Source organism: Lissotriton helveticus, chromosome 5_1 (assembly GCF_964261635.1).
Source record: "Lissotriton helveticus chromosome 5_1, aLisHel1.1, whole genome shotgun sequence".
NCBI lineage: Eukaryota > Metazoa > Chordata > Amphibia > Caudata > Salamandridae > Lissotriton > Lissotriton helveticus.
In genome coordinates, this window is record NC_136065.1 from 241,408,698 (window position 1) to 241,423,923 (window position 15,226).

Here is a 15,226-nt window from a genome sequence, read left to right on the forward strand (position 1 = left end):
TTACGGGCATACTATTGGGCCTCACAACTTTTGACTATGAACTGGACACACGCCTCTTGAGAGGACCAGGTGGCCAGGCTGGACAGAATTACTATGGTTGAAACCACTTGGAAAAACTATTTATATGATGGGAAGAGTAGAGCAACCCTATTAATCCTTGCACAGGCAGCCGTGACCGGGCAAAGGCAGATCTAGGTTGGAAGGGCAGGGTCATGTTGGAGACAACATTGTGGGTGGGGATGTGTTGAAAGAGGTGTCCAAGCAACAGGGATTCATGGGCTCTCAAATTCACAGTGCTATAACTACACACAACTCAGACACACTCTCTACGCCATAGGTCTTCAAACTGTGGGCCGCGCCCCCTGGGAGGGCGCAGCATCACTTCAGGGGGGGGGCGCGCACTTCAGCCCACCACTTCACATTCTATTGTTGATTTCAGGTGCGAGTCGTGTGTCTCAGTGCGGGCTGCTGGAGCTCCAGCTGCTGGGGGCTCGGCTGAGTGTCTGGAGTCACATGTCTTTAAAGACAAGAGGCGCAACAATTCGGGGGGAGGGAGGGAGCTAATTCTTCCAGCAATAGGAAGAGTGGAAATGCAGGGTCTCTAAGAAGGGGTGAGAAAACAACAAAGCCTGGTTAACGCGGAAATGGTCTTTTAAAGACCTGTGAAGTACATGGGTGCGGCTGGCAGATCTGTCTGTGTGTGTGACCGGGAAGCTGTCTCAGCCCGGGCTGACACACAAGAGGGTGGGGGGGGCTGAAGCCCTTTGAGCCCTATGGGCGTTGTGCGCCTGTTAATATTTACATACCTTTGTAAACTGATTACAGAGACTGTTTGTTGTCTGGTTCAAGTACACGGTGGTCATGATGAGCAGAGCTCGTCTCGGCCACACCTGTTTCCGTAGAACGCTCGCACAGCAGGGGAATTAGCCCCGCGTGTGAGCGTTCTAACGGTCATGACTAGGTCATGACGGGAACCGTGGCTCATGACGAGCTGAGGTCGTCACGAGCATGGGAGGGGTTAAAAATGTTTTCGATTTATTTTTGCTGTTCCAAGTATCCACAGATAAGTGCTGAAAATAGGCTTTAGGGGACTGCTTACATTCGTACCGTCTGGGACATCAATATAATGAGCTGGAAACCCTAATCGCAAGATTGGAAGTTTGTTGCAGGATGAGCACAATATTTATTTCCTCCACTACTCCAAACTCCAAACTACTTGTTTAGTTTTGGGAGTGAGGGTTTGATAAATTGTAATGTATAAAATAAACATTATTCTGTGTTATAAAGAAGGGAGAAGTGTGGTATCTAGCCATGGGTGGTGTTTATAAAATAGATTTTATGGAACTTGGAACATAGAATCTGGGAGAGTTTGATGAGAGGCGGTGGCAGTTGATGTGGAGAAGTTGGTGGATAAGGTGTCCTAATAAATCCATTTTATTACATCTTACCTTGGCGTGATACCTCAATTTTGAACATTACACTAAGCTAGAGAATGCCCCAAGAAGATTGAGAGGATTTGGGGTAGGTGAAGACCTGGAAACTAGTTGCACAGAATTATCCATGACTTAGGATGAAGACACTGAAAAAAGCCTGACTTGGCTTGGCTATGAGAGGGACCTGCAGTGGTAAATCAGGTGGGGAAAAAACAATGATGGGCTCAGGAAACAGCGGTGGGAGCTACTGGGGCCATGTGGGGTCACCCAGAAGTTTGTTTGTTCATTCACTAATACGTTACCATATCCAATTTCCTGTACGGTGTGATGTTGCTAGAAAACACTGGAGTGCGAGAAATGCCATGCTCACTTGAGATGTTTGTACTCCCTTTGCTAATAATAAATAACAAGAAAATACAACTGTTTCTATCACTGTCTGACAATATGGGTGTATATATACACACTTTTAAAGTACTGAGCACCATGTTTCGGTGTGCTGCAGAAAAACCTTGCTCAAAGTAAGAGTGGTCTTTCCATCACTATGGGGGCACTCTTTTGGTAGCCGAGTGCAGTCTTTCCATGTAGGAACTTGAGTCTGGCTGGGACACGGACTGCATTAACCAGATGCTTTGCCAGTTAACGCCCACTTGGGCGGGACCTTTGAATTAATTAAAAGGAGTTCTGAGATTAATTGCTGCCACCGTATTTCATTTGCAGGCCAGTGATCAAAAGCTTACTGCTCGAAACGCATTTGCCAAGCTGCATGAAGGAAGTGAGGCCAGGTGGCCTGCAACTGCCGTTGGTGTTTGAGCGGTAACTCCTCCAGGAGTGACATCTCTACAGGGGCATCCCTTCTTGTTTAATGTTATGTGGCCAGCCCGGTCGCGGAGATGTCCCGCCGCTTGTGAGAGCAGATCCTGGTGCTCGCAACTGCGTGCACCACCGTGCGGAGTGGAGGGGGCCTCACCTTCGGATAATATTGGTGGCAGGTCAGCTGATGCCTCGGATGCTTCTAAATCTGTAACGGAGGCAGACATACCCACTGGGGAAATTCTTACATGGAACTTGAGTCTGGCTGGGACACGTACTGCATTAACCAGAATGCTTTGCCAGTTAACGCCCACTTGGGCGAGACCTTTGAATTAATTAAAAGGAGTTCTGAGATTAATTGCTGCCTCCGTATTTCATTTGCAGGCCAGTGATCAAAAGCTTACTGCTCGAAACGCATTTGCCAAGCTGCATGAAGGAAGTGAGGCCAGGTGGCCTGCAACTGCCGTTGGTGTTTGAGCGGTAACTCCTCCAGGAGTGACATCTCTACAGGGGCATCCCTTCTTGTTTAATGTTATGTGGCCAGCCCGGTCGCGGAGATGTCCCGCCGCTTGTGAGAGCAGATCCTGGTGCTCGCAACTGCGTGCACCGTGCGGAGTGGAGGGGGCCTCACCTTCGGATAATATTGGTGGCAGGTCAGCTGATGCCTCGGATGCTTCCAAATCTGTAACGGAGGCAGACATACCCACTGGGGAAATTCTTACATGGAACTTGAGTCTGGCTGGGACACGTACTGCATTAACCAGAATGCTTTGCCAGTTAACGCCCACTTGGGCGGGACCTTTGAATTAATTAAAAGGAGTTCTGAGATTAATTGCTGCCTCCGTATTTCATTTGCAGGCCAGTGATCAAGAGCTTACTGCTCGAAACGCGTTTGGCAAGCTGCATGAAGGAAGTGGGAAGGCCAGGTGGGCTGCAACTGCCGTTGGTGTTTGAGCGGTAACTCCTCCAGGAGTGACATCTCTACAGGGGAATCATATATATACATATATATACACACACACATATATATAAACAATCCGGTGCGCACTTCATTCCGCTGGTGCCTATGTCGAGGTTGGACCATACCTCGCAATTATGTCCCAAAACAAGAATTCCATGGCACTCCAGAAGTTGTAGTTTTAATTGCTTTTATTAATTTATTACGGTTACGTGACAAAGAAAAACCAAAGGTGGTGAAGGACGTGACAAAGGCCATCTCTTGGCTGAAAACGTTGGTGGTGGGGTTCACTGTGCTTTAATAAAAGCAATTAAAACTACAACTTCTGGAGTGCCATGGAAAACCCATTCATTAACAACACAAGAGTTTACCATAGGAGGAGTTTTAACATGATTTCCCATGAAACAGGGATCTTATGAAAAACGTGTGCCATCAATACTAAATTAAAATGTTTGAAATCTATTTGGATTCTGGTGAAGTGTGCATTCCATAGATTATTTCATTTTGTGCCAAGTAGTTTGAACCAGTAAATTAATAAAATCCAGGAAATTATGATAGATCTGCAAGATGTTTGGGAATACAGAAAATTCTCCGTAAAGGCCTGAATTCAATTGCCACATGGACTTCACAAAAATCAAAGCTACACCTACAAAGAATTGTAAACATGATGATTCGTATGGATTATGCTGTAAAATTCAGGTGCATTTATTTGTTGAATTATGAAATGCGTCACCACAAATCTCCAACAACTGTTCGATCCTGTCAACTCAAAGATGTATCCCCTTTAAATTTGGAAATAAACTATATTGAAACAGGAGGCTTTAGCTTGTAGAAGTCATGTTGTTGGGCTTTTTCGAAGGATAACAATTTAGTAATCATTACATTTGTGTTTAAAAAGTAACCACAATCATAAATCATATGTAAAAGGTCTTCCCTATTTTCAGTAATGTAATAGAGGAGTTAAAACTTTTCATGCGGAAACTATTGAACTACACAGAATAGACAAATATTTGCAGAAACCACAATCAAATAGAGTAAGCTGAAAGCCACCAGTTTGTGAAATAAGAATACAATGAGATTGAAAGTTGTTTTTATTATTTACAAAGAGAAGGAAAAAAAACGTAGTCTATTCTGGTCAAATTGCCCACAGCAGCAAATGCATTTTTTCTTAAAGATATCCTGGCACTGCATCATCACCCCCATTGATTCTTTCTTTACATAACAGCACAGAAATCTGGTAGACAAATTATACAAACATGTGAAAACAGAGTAATATATGTAGGGGGCAGTTTGCCAAGATCTCCTCATGGCAAGATCAGTTACTTCACTTAGACATTCACTTCCTTTTCTTTCCTAAGCCAAAAATCTGATGTAGAAAAAAAAATTGATTCTCTAGTTTGTGTTCTTTCGTAGAAAATGCTGTAATATTTACGTTTCTTAAAAAAGTTTCTTAGTGATTCACACTACTATTGAAACCCACTCATCGGTATGCCCTGCAGCAAGCAACACACGTTTTTCTATATACACCATTAGGCATAACATTTGCATCAGGCATTGCATATTTTCTATTAACAGGAATTGGATCTATACAGGGTCAGTTAAAAAAATAAAGTCAATAAAGTGCGACAGGTAGTAGCGTCTTGGGCATCATTTGTTTTCTATAACTAACTGATCCTTCACCAAGCTGCTCCTCACTTAGCAGTTTGAAGTGGAAACACTGGTACACAACTGTTCACTGGACCCATATCATGGGAGTTACTTTCAGCCAGCCCTGCTATGTCGCCAGCAGCACTTTAGCATCCTGGCACTTGAGGTTTGACTTTTCCCATTCTTAGTATGGGCATACGTGTGACAGCACTTAGTGCGAGTGTAAGGCTGAAACTACTGGACTGAATAAGATTGGTCCTCATGAATTGGGGTCAGCCGGCAGGTGGGAGTGTACAATTCAAAATGCAATGTTGGCTTTGTGTGCATGATGGGCAAATATTCTTGATGGAAAGATGTCCTCTAGGTTGTCCATGCATACCTGCATTACAGCCAGAAAGTCTATCAGACGCATATTAACCACAAAGCTGGTTTTCTGTTGTACAGACCATGGGATTACTAAATCGCTCTACTTTTACAGTTTACAAAGATGCATATTGACAACCCTGGTTGTGTAAATAATTAAATACTGACACTATGAATAAACCTAGGTAAAAGGGAAGACTTGACAGCCTGGGTAGCTGTAAGGAAGCACAGACTCCGGAATTTATAGGTAGTATATTTGTTAAAAAGTAGTATGGTGTGGATGCCTCACCAGGAGCCTGGTAGTAAACTGCTCAGCCTGCTCCAACTGATCTACCTCATGTACACAGACAAGGATGAACATTACGAAAGAGGGTGGATTTGCTATAACGAATCTGCACATCACAAATTGTCTCTTGCCTATACATAAGCCGTACCATATCTCTATATACATTCACTATAGAGTGCAGCCTTGATGTCAAAATGCTTATCCACCTTAAGCATTAATCATAGACAATCTGCCCACCGACGGTGTCACAGAGTGTCACATTCATCAAAAACAAAAACACCAGCGCACATCACATCTAGTCACTGTAATCCTTGTGTATTTCACTCTATTATCTCCGCAGCCATAGTTGTGGAGATGACATACCTAGCACCCCACAAAGAACCATCCATCAGGCCGAGCAGTTCCACACACAGGACACAGCGGAAACTAGGACCCAACGTAGGCCCCGAGGCCTGGTCTGCATACTGGGGCACCATTTATCCACATAAATAACTTCACATTCAGAACAATAACTCCTGTTTTCCTGCAATAGCTCCGGTGTAAGAGTTATGGGCCTCGTTCTGCTGAACAGCGGAATGGTCTCCAGAAGAATAACGCTATTCCCACTGGAACCAGACAGGCATTAGTGCAATTTACAAAATATTTTAACAATGATACATTGATCAGGATCAATGAGCCTCCTCTGCCGCCTCTAATGATCCTCATTCTTGCTGTAATGTTTTCAGAACAAGGCAACATACAGTTTTCTCTGCACACTTGCTCTGCAATTAATAGGCAGTTCTACTGCCCAAGAGGCACTTTAATAGTCAGAACATCCCATGTGTCAAAGGTTACTGTAGACCCATAACGCATGCTGTCCTAGTAAGGCACGGTCAAAGTCAAAAGGGATTTCATGTTCAAGTGGACGCGGCCATGATAAAAGATTGGTATTATCCCATCACAGAGTCATACGCTGGATTGGAGCTGTGTGTCAAGGACAAACTTGGGACTCATTCCATCTCAGTCTGTACAAAGGGATCGAGGGCACATTTAATCACGTGGAATGACGCAATTGTAAACAATTCAATTTCCCTTTTTACTGTGCGGTTCACACTCACAACTCTAAGTAATATTACTTAAGACAAAGCCCAATCAGTCAGGAATTGGGGACCAACCCAGTCAGTGGCCTGTGCTTCAAGAAGGCATTTTATATCACTGGCTGCGGTACTGTAATAACGATACATGAAAGGACATACAAATGGGGGCTCGTTCATACGAAACTCTTCAGGAGGGATGCTGCATCTTAAAAATAGAACTGTGTGGTGCAGAAGATTCTTTGGATGCTGCATCAGGACGACAGAGGTTAGCATATTGGTTGAGGTATATTCGTAACTCTTGGTTTACACTCAATAGAAACACTTTAAAAAACATTTGCCATGCATTCCAAGAGGAGGAAGGCAAACAGGGAAGCATTCCAGTCTTTGTGAGGTAACATAGGCCCCATTCCAGTTTCCAGCAAAATCCGCTGGGATGGCTTCCATGGCGTGTTCCAACCATTGTGTCGTCATTTAGAACACATTTACATTGAATCAGGCATGTCTACGGGGTGATGACATCCCAGACACATTCTAGTAAATGATAAGCGACTCTGGACGCACTCCAGGCTTTGGGATGTCATTCTGGAAATATCCCACTTTTTCTGAGGACATTTTGATCACATTCCAGTTTTCGAGATGTGACGCACCACACCTTTCAGCACCACATCACGGGGGATCGCATTCGGGGCAGTTACATGCTTTCAAGAGCATATTTCAGTCGCTAAGACCTAATTTCAGGAAGCATGGCAGGCTTTGTGATGTAATTAAGGATACATTCCATTCTCGCTGATGTAGTTCTAGAAACATTCCAGTCTTGTAATACGACCCAGGACACATTTTGGGGGTATTTCAGGACATATTCCACTACCGTAGGCTTCATCTCGAGCCCCACAGTATGTTTGGCCCCGTAATACCACGTGCTAGTGTTAAAGGGGTCATCTTAAATTCCAGGTTGTGGTACTACTGGGGGATTACAACTGACTTTCCTTTAGGCTCCTATAGAACGGGGAATAACATGCATGTGCAATGTTATTTCACAATTCTGACCCTTTTATGGGAACAGCATCCTCCAGGTTTCTGTCATATTTCTGCCCAAAACGTCATTAAGAGAATCACTTGCATTAGGGCCAACGTGCACTGTTATTTCAGACACCTTCCCTTTTCTTTGCTGACCATGGACTACAACCCCTCGTAAACAGTGCTGCCAAGTTTTCCAGGTCTATGTATGACTATTTAATAAAGTCCATGTTTTTTTAATTTGTATTCTGTGACTTGTAGTCTTATTTACTCCAGTATAGATCAGGGCTGTAAGACCCACTATTAGAACAAAAAAAGCGGACCTGTGAAACTTGACAGGTGTGCTTATATCTATCAATGTAAAAGCAATCTAACAGCTCACACAATCAATATGCTTGATATTTCCTTATAGAGTAGTTGTGACAAAAGTAGTGTAGGATTTCAGGGAAGAGTATTTGTGGAAACAGAACTCGGGTGAGATAGCTAAAAAAACACACAATATTCAACCTTCTCCTTTTTTCCAGCATGCTAGCCCATGTCAGAAATCTGGACAGTGGCACTTGAGAGCGAGAGTTGGGTATAAATTCCTAAAACCTTTACTAATATCCATCAGTAGAGCGTTCTTAGAAGCAAAGAACGAACACATATAAAAACAATTAAAAAGTAGGAGAATAAATGTCTTGGCTGAGATCCTAAGCTCTCACACCAAGCCGCATGCATATGACTGTTAAACTTGGAGACAAAGGCCAAATATACACTCATTTTCTAGTGAGTTGTTTAAATTACTAGTAAGTGATATGCACTACTATTATTTCGGTTGTTAATGTATTAAATCATTAATCAGCTCTGCAATTCACTGTACTGTAAGTGTCTTCTGGCCTGAAGCACCCTAGTGATTAAATGATGGCTCTCATGTGTAATTAACACATGAGCCCAACCAATCCAATCTGACTCTACCCATAAAAAAACATACTTGCCCCCTCTGCTTTCGATGCTCACAACTTTAAAACATTGGTATGGGGATATGGTGGTATCTCTATCGCTAATTGGTCCAGTCATCGGAAGAATTATTAAACCATCAGAGGTGCAGTAGCTCTAAGGGAAAACCTACGAAAGGTAGCAGTCTTTTTTCCTAACAAAGTAATATGGAATTGGACAAGAATTTGGCAAACACCAACTCAAGTATGAAGCAAGCCGAATTAGTAATTAGGACCAGTGAGCTGGCAACTGTTTAATTTTAAGATTTTAGGTGCCACAGAACTTACAATATTGTAACCTGATACACAGAACAAATTCACTCCTTATTAGGGTTAAGACCTTTTGTTGCCTGTTAACTCCGACCCAGGTAGATGCAAATCCAATGCCACTGCAGCTTATCGTCCAACCGACTCCAAGTACTCCCTGAAAGAGGATGACTCTCCCCAAGGTTGGCAAAACTTTCTCCAGACAAAGGATGGCTCAAGGAGAAGGTGGCACAGGGCATATTATGGCAAATTAATTATGGCCCAGTGTGTTCAGAGGACTGTGAGCTTCTTAAAGAGCAAAAGATTAATCTTTTAAGCTTATTACAAGGACACTCAAGATCAATTAAAAAAAAATTCTCTAAATTCTTCGAGACATTGATTCTGAAACATATAAGCAATTCTACAATTGAAACTTTGTTTTTTGTTTTACTGCGCTGAGAGTTTTATGCCTGTTGTATAAGACTTCATTCCCTCAAAAAATTATTTATGCCGAGAGTGTCTTTCGCCATCAGGCAAGAGGAGATTGAAATGTAACTTGAATGTCATGGGGACCAAGGATACAAAGGTACTTCAAGAAGCACAAAAATCCCTTTTAAGCTGAGACAACATCAACAATTTGGAGAATGATCATAAGAAATTCAAACGCTGGTTATATAGTGAAATCAGCTGCTCACTAGAAACTACCCACTCTATTCACCTATCTGCCCATTGCGCCTCAATGCTATGCATTTAGTTTTTTTCTTGTTATTTTGTTTGAAGTCAAACATTATTCTACTTTGATTGAAATGTAGATTTTTGGTCACGTTAAACCAAAAAACACAAACATAAATGCCTGGGTCACTCGAAAAGGAGCGGGTGACCCAGGTAGAATTAGAGGAATGTTAACAAACCCACAATGGACACTTTATAAAAAATAAGGCTACTTCATTTCACAACACTGTGTGAGACGGTTCTAGAAGAAGGGAAGAATCCAAGGTGGTATGGCTGGAATAGCACAACTTTTGAGCAGCTCCAGCAGGTTTCCCTACCAGCTGCTGAAAAAATGGTGGCATTTCAATTTCATTTTACTGTTTTCACAGCCAACTAATTTTGAAATGAATCATCCAACCAGCTTTATTTTTGATTGTTTCATTAAATGTATTCCTATTCCAAAGAGACATGAAGCCAGACTCTTTTGTTATCGTTTTATAAGGTCAAGTGGTTATAAGTTGTGTTGTATGGATTTAGTACCAAGATTTGTTGTCTTTTTAATTGTATAGTTTCATGGGTGATAAGGCCGAAACAAAAAACATGCCGAGGATTGATTCTGTGGGCAGTGCAGCCATGCACCCGTTGGTACTGATGTTACACTGAGGTATCTAATGTGTGTAAAACCTCTGGAAGGGTCATCCAGAGGCAGGGACTCCAGGACTGACACAGGGGTTAGAAGACTTAGACACCAGTGATCTCAAACAGATTCAGAATTACTTCCCAAGGATGAAGTAAGATTATGTGGGGTCTGTGCCCATACAAACTTTTGGAGCCACGCAAAACGTTTATATTATGTAAAGTAGTGGGATTTATGATCAATATACTGAACATGGTATCATGTGTCCCCTGCCTGGAATGAAGCTTAGAATTCAGGAATTCAGGTATGAAAACCCAACTCTAGCAACTTTTTAGCTCATATTAAAGCATCCGATATGGATGGAAAGCTCAGTTTGCTAATCCACCACCTGTAGTATTTGTTTGAACAGAAACACTTATAAATTAGAGCCTTTGTTCTTTGGGTGGGCAAACAGGATAGTTGAGGGACATGTAAGCGTATCTGTGATATACCCACCTCTGTGCACACTGCTAACTCCAGGAAGTGGTAGAGTACAAATAGGACCTAACATGTTATGTATTACGAATACTGCTGACACTTGGTTGAAGTTTTGCAAGTTAAGTGGCATGTTTATTAAAGCCAGTAGATGGATCTAGGGATAACAAATTTAATATCAAGAGACTGGGTGTACTTTTGAGCACAACCTTAGCTTTAAACCACAGGCTGAGTTGCTCCATCATGCACTCTCTCCTTGACACTAGGGTAGAGGGTCAAATGAGCGTTCTTCAGAATACAGCTCAAGCCTGAAATAAGGAACAAACTATTCCAGTTCTGGCTATGAAGCGCTAACATGTATAAATGATGGTTGAAGGTGCTTTATTGCCAACAAATCTTTAAGGCAAACCCCTGGCATGATTAATTTAAGAGGCAGCTCAAAGTGTTTTTCAATTTTAATGAGCCTTTTGATGTGAAAGGCAATGACGATTACTATGCGTACAAGCTGTGCAGCATCTTCTGAGCCTTTGATCGCTTTAATTGGCGTATAATGTTTTCTAATAGGACAATTCCCAATAATCTATACCTTATTTTACAACCTTTTACCAAACGGAGATCACCAGCTGTCAAAACGCAATTCCCAAGCAGCAATGATGGAAGACTTGATCAGAATAGACAGTAAGGCACTTCATAACACTATGTCCCCTAGTGGTAAAAAAAGGCACACTTCTGGTTGCAGTGGTTTTTCTTAGCTATGAAATAATGCAATGCCATAGGTCTCGGATTGTGAGGGCCATCAAAACAACATTTAACAAGGCTATTTAGTTAAATTAGTTACAGGGGTCCAACAATAATCTAAGCATCAACGTGGATGTTCTTTTCACAAGGAGGTAGCAGACTGAATAAAAGGCCACAACATCACCCGTTTATGGACGGAACATACTTCTTTGGTTGTAACAAAACATAACGTTATTTTCCGCAGGAAAACACACCAAATTGCTTGACATCTACCTTTGTGTTCCTTTCCAGCTGCATCATATCAGTTCCAAATAACCTGCCAAGGATCTACTGTGTGCAGCAAAGGCCCTCCAAATATCTAAAAAACACTTTCCAAAGTTGGATACATCTCAAATGGACTCGAATCCTGTGGTTGTGGAAATCATTCTCAGATAATTTAACCCACAAGGTTGCAAAAAGTAAAAACTCCATAAAGGAAAACATTTTTGTTCTTAATAAAAATAGGTTTGTGGCCATTTGATCACCAGCCATGTTCGATATACACTAGGAGTGACTCCTGAGGGTTGCATGTGTACTAGATTCAAATAAGTTCATTGCTTTCTGTTGCTTTATCTCATCTCTGGTCTCTTTGCAGTGGCACGTTGTCTTAACTCCACTTCATCATCTTCATCCTTAAGATAAAAGAATGAAAATAATTTGTTAGATCAGGCCCCACAGATTCTCCGTCATTTGAAGCATCGATGCTTACTCATTACATTGAAAAATGTAAATGAAACTTTGAGTTTGGTTCTAATAGCTCACACTGTCCCCACTTTTCCTTAGTTTAAGGAACATTTAGTACAAAAGTGAAGGATTCTTAAATATGAATTTTAGGATACAAGCATTTCTATGATTACATTTATTGATAAGGGAAGAGGACTGCAAATCAATAAATACGTTTGGTTTTGAAAAGCACAACCCAGACTCCCCTCCGCCCCATGCATGTTATCAACCTACAAAATGACAAGAAACCATTCTTAGGACATATTTTGACAACTCACTGCCATAAGTGAGGTCTTGAGAGATTATCTTTTTTGAAAGAAAAGTATCAAGGTTTCTTTGTGTCTTTAATTAAGCAAAAGTGTTTAGTGCCTTTAAATAAGATATCACTTCTCTCTTCTGGGTGATCTGAATTCCGCCTGATTGTCACATTTTATAAAATTGCTTCGAATGGTCATTCAATTTGTAAGTGACTAGCATGATTGTGCTCCATATTTTAAATATCCATTAAAGAACCAAAGTAGAAAGTTTCTTATCGCATATGCCTTTGCTCCAAGGTGAAATAACCTGGCCTGATGAGAGGAGCCCATTGGTTAAACATCTCCAACAACGAGTTCTAACTTGATCCCCTCCAGATCACACAGGATCTTTAAGGCTAACACACCTTTCAAAGCAGCGAGGATCTCCATCCAAAATTATACAATTACCAGAGAATACACCCAAATGTGCATCAGCAACCCACAATGATATGGAAAAGTAACAGTAAGGCTCTTTTGGGCGAACCTACATAACTAACCTTAGAAAATACATTCTCAAACAGAACACAAATTGATGATGGCGGCAAAATTAAACTGTTCTCCTGATATTTCCATTGGTATATTTCTCAATCAGTATCCCACGCCCATCGTCATTTTTTCCACAAAGACACCCTAAAAGGATTCATCAGAGATGTTTATATGATGGTGGGTTTAAATGGTCTTTCAAATTGAATTGTTTTAATGCATCTAGCTGGATTTGGGGATGGAATGTCTAATAGCGTGACTGGAATTGTTGTAGCCTTTCCTTGTCATCTAGACAAAAATCATTTTACACTATTTGAACAGCCTGATTCAAGGTATAAGGAATGGGGATATTCACTTGATCTCAAGTGAATTCTATGACCATTGTCTCATCCTGATTGCTAGTAGGTCCTTTACTTCAAGCAATGATTTTGTAATTGAGTTAATAATGTATATGTTGATGGTAAAGACCCTCTTCTGAGGTGCAAAAGGGCATGCCAGAGCGTTCCCTCACAGTCTTTCTGATTGTCTTTGCCACTCCTGATAGTAATACACCACAAGATTGCCAAATACATGGAAGTTTCTTAATGTTACTCAGCAAAAACTCGATTTTCTTGGAGATCTGCATAGGTTTGTCTTAAAATAAACTTAAAGTCTCTCCTAAAGAGCTCTTTTTCTCCACTTTCACCCTATTCAACACAAAGAGGTTTTGACAATTTCACGAGTGCTTTTGTTTCTCAGTAAGCTGTGCCAGGTAATTTAATTTGTTCTTTAATGTTTCTTTGAAAATATATTTTATGTAATCTCAAATTGTTCTCCCTGCTAAGTGTCATTAATACATTTTTGATCTGTGAGACAACAGTATTCTAGGGGCTGCATTGAGTTAAACCTCAAAAGCCCATGACCAAAGGCTATGGTCTCTAAGGCTCCACCCAAGAATCTCCAGTCAATTATGTTAAATGCTTTTTCAGTGTTCCAGATGTTTCCAATAAAGTTTAACCTTGTATAGCAGTTTCAACTTATATTTTCAAATCTTTGACATGCTTTCACCCTTATACCCTGACCAAAGTTGCCAAATTTGATACTAGCTTATCAAGCGGTCTGGCTAGGAACTGGAGAAAAGCTTAGTTTCTAGACCAGGCTTCTCCAATGAGTAGGTCGTGAGCTACTGGTAGCTTGGCAGATACCTGCAAATTGCTCTCTTGTGTGCCTCCGAGCATATTAAAGTAGAAGCTTTTGGTAAGTTAAATTAATGTATGTATGCCAAAATTGAAAAACATGTGTTTGAGACTATAATGCGTGTATTTTCAGAACTCATAACCTGATGTATGTTCTATGAACAATTGGTAAATTTCGAAAATATATTGAAAGCTGATAACAGATTGATAACTCGTGCAGTGTTGGGAAGACTTAATACTTGTTTTATTACCTTGGTGTCAGGAGTATTACAGCTATGGCTGTTATGATGTATCCATGTAAGGCATTCCAAATTAATACAATCTTTTTACAATACTGCTGGCAACCCTGCCTGATGCACTGAGGTAACCACTGCTGACAATCTTGCATGGAGTGGCCACTAATGTAATTTTTTCTGATGTCACTATTACAATACTAATAATATTAGTAGCTCCGAATGATTTTCATTAATGATACGTAGCTCTTTTATATAAATGGTTGGAGACCCCAGGTCTAGACGATTACAATAAGGAGGGCTATCAGTTTACATGAAAACACATCTCTGGATAGTTTCCATGATTCGGAATAAAAATGACAGTTGCATCTACTACCGTAAACAAGACAGTACTGTATACTGACAAATAATTATATAGAGGCAAATGTCCTGTAGTGATATGTTTGGTTTAGTGGGTTTGCAGGTTTTAATCACACAAATATTTGAGAAGTTGTTCTAAGAGCTTGACTTGCTTCCTGGAAATAAAAAAAAGGAATCTATTTTAAAGGTAATTTTTTTGTTTCATGATAAATACTCGGAAATTCAATATATTTTTCTTCATTGTTTAATATTTTACTCACTGTTTAAGATGTTACTGTTTTTTTTAGAGGCTGAATTTGCCGAACACTTTAAAAAAAATCATAGACAAATAATTTGCTAAGATTTTTATTTTTACTGCTATGTACTGAAAGGGTTTTTTAAGTTTAAAGGTGCGATTTCTGCTTTGTTGGTGACATATTAAGTTCAACTTGACATTTACAAGTTTCCCACAAATCTTCTGTAAGTAATTCGCTTTGGGGTTGCCTTCAAAAGCTACTAATTAAAATCTAAGCACTTAGCTATTTTACAACAGTCCAGTGCTATT

The 15,226-nt window shown here is 40.7% G+C and overlaps 1 protein-coding gene across 4 annotated transcripts in view; it reads right to left on the reverse strand.

The window, feature by feature from the left end:
- Positions 1-4,274: 4,274 nt before the first annotated feature.
- PNPLA7 (patatin like domain 7, lysophospholipase) overlaps positions 4,275-15,226 on the reverse strand; it is a 1,524,034-nt gene continuing 1,513,082 nt past the window's right edge. For all 4 annotated transcript variants that reach the window (XM_078642105.1, XM_078642108.1, XM_078642106.1 and 1 more), the window contains one exon: positions 4,275-12,044. In XM_078642105.1, the coding sequence (XP_078498231.1) occupies positions 11,982-12,044 (63 nt within the window). In that variant the 3' untranslated portion in view covers positions 4,275-11,981. The remainder of the gene's footprint in view (positions 12,045-15,226) is intronic.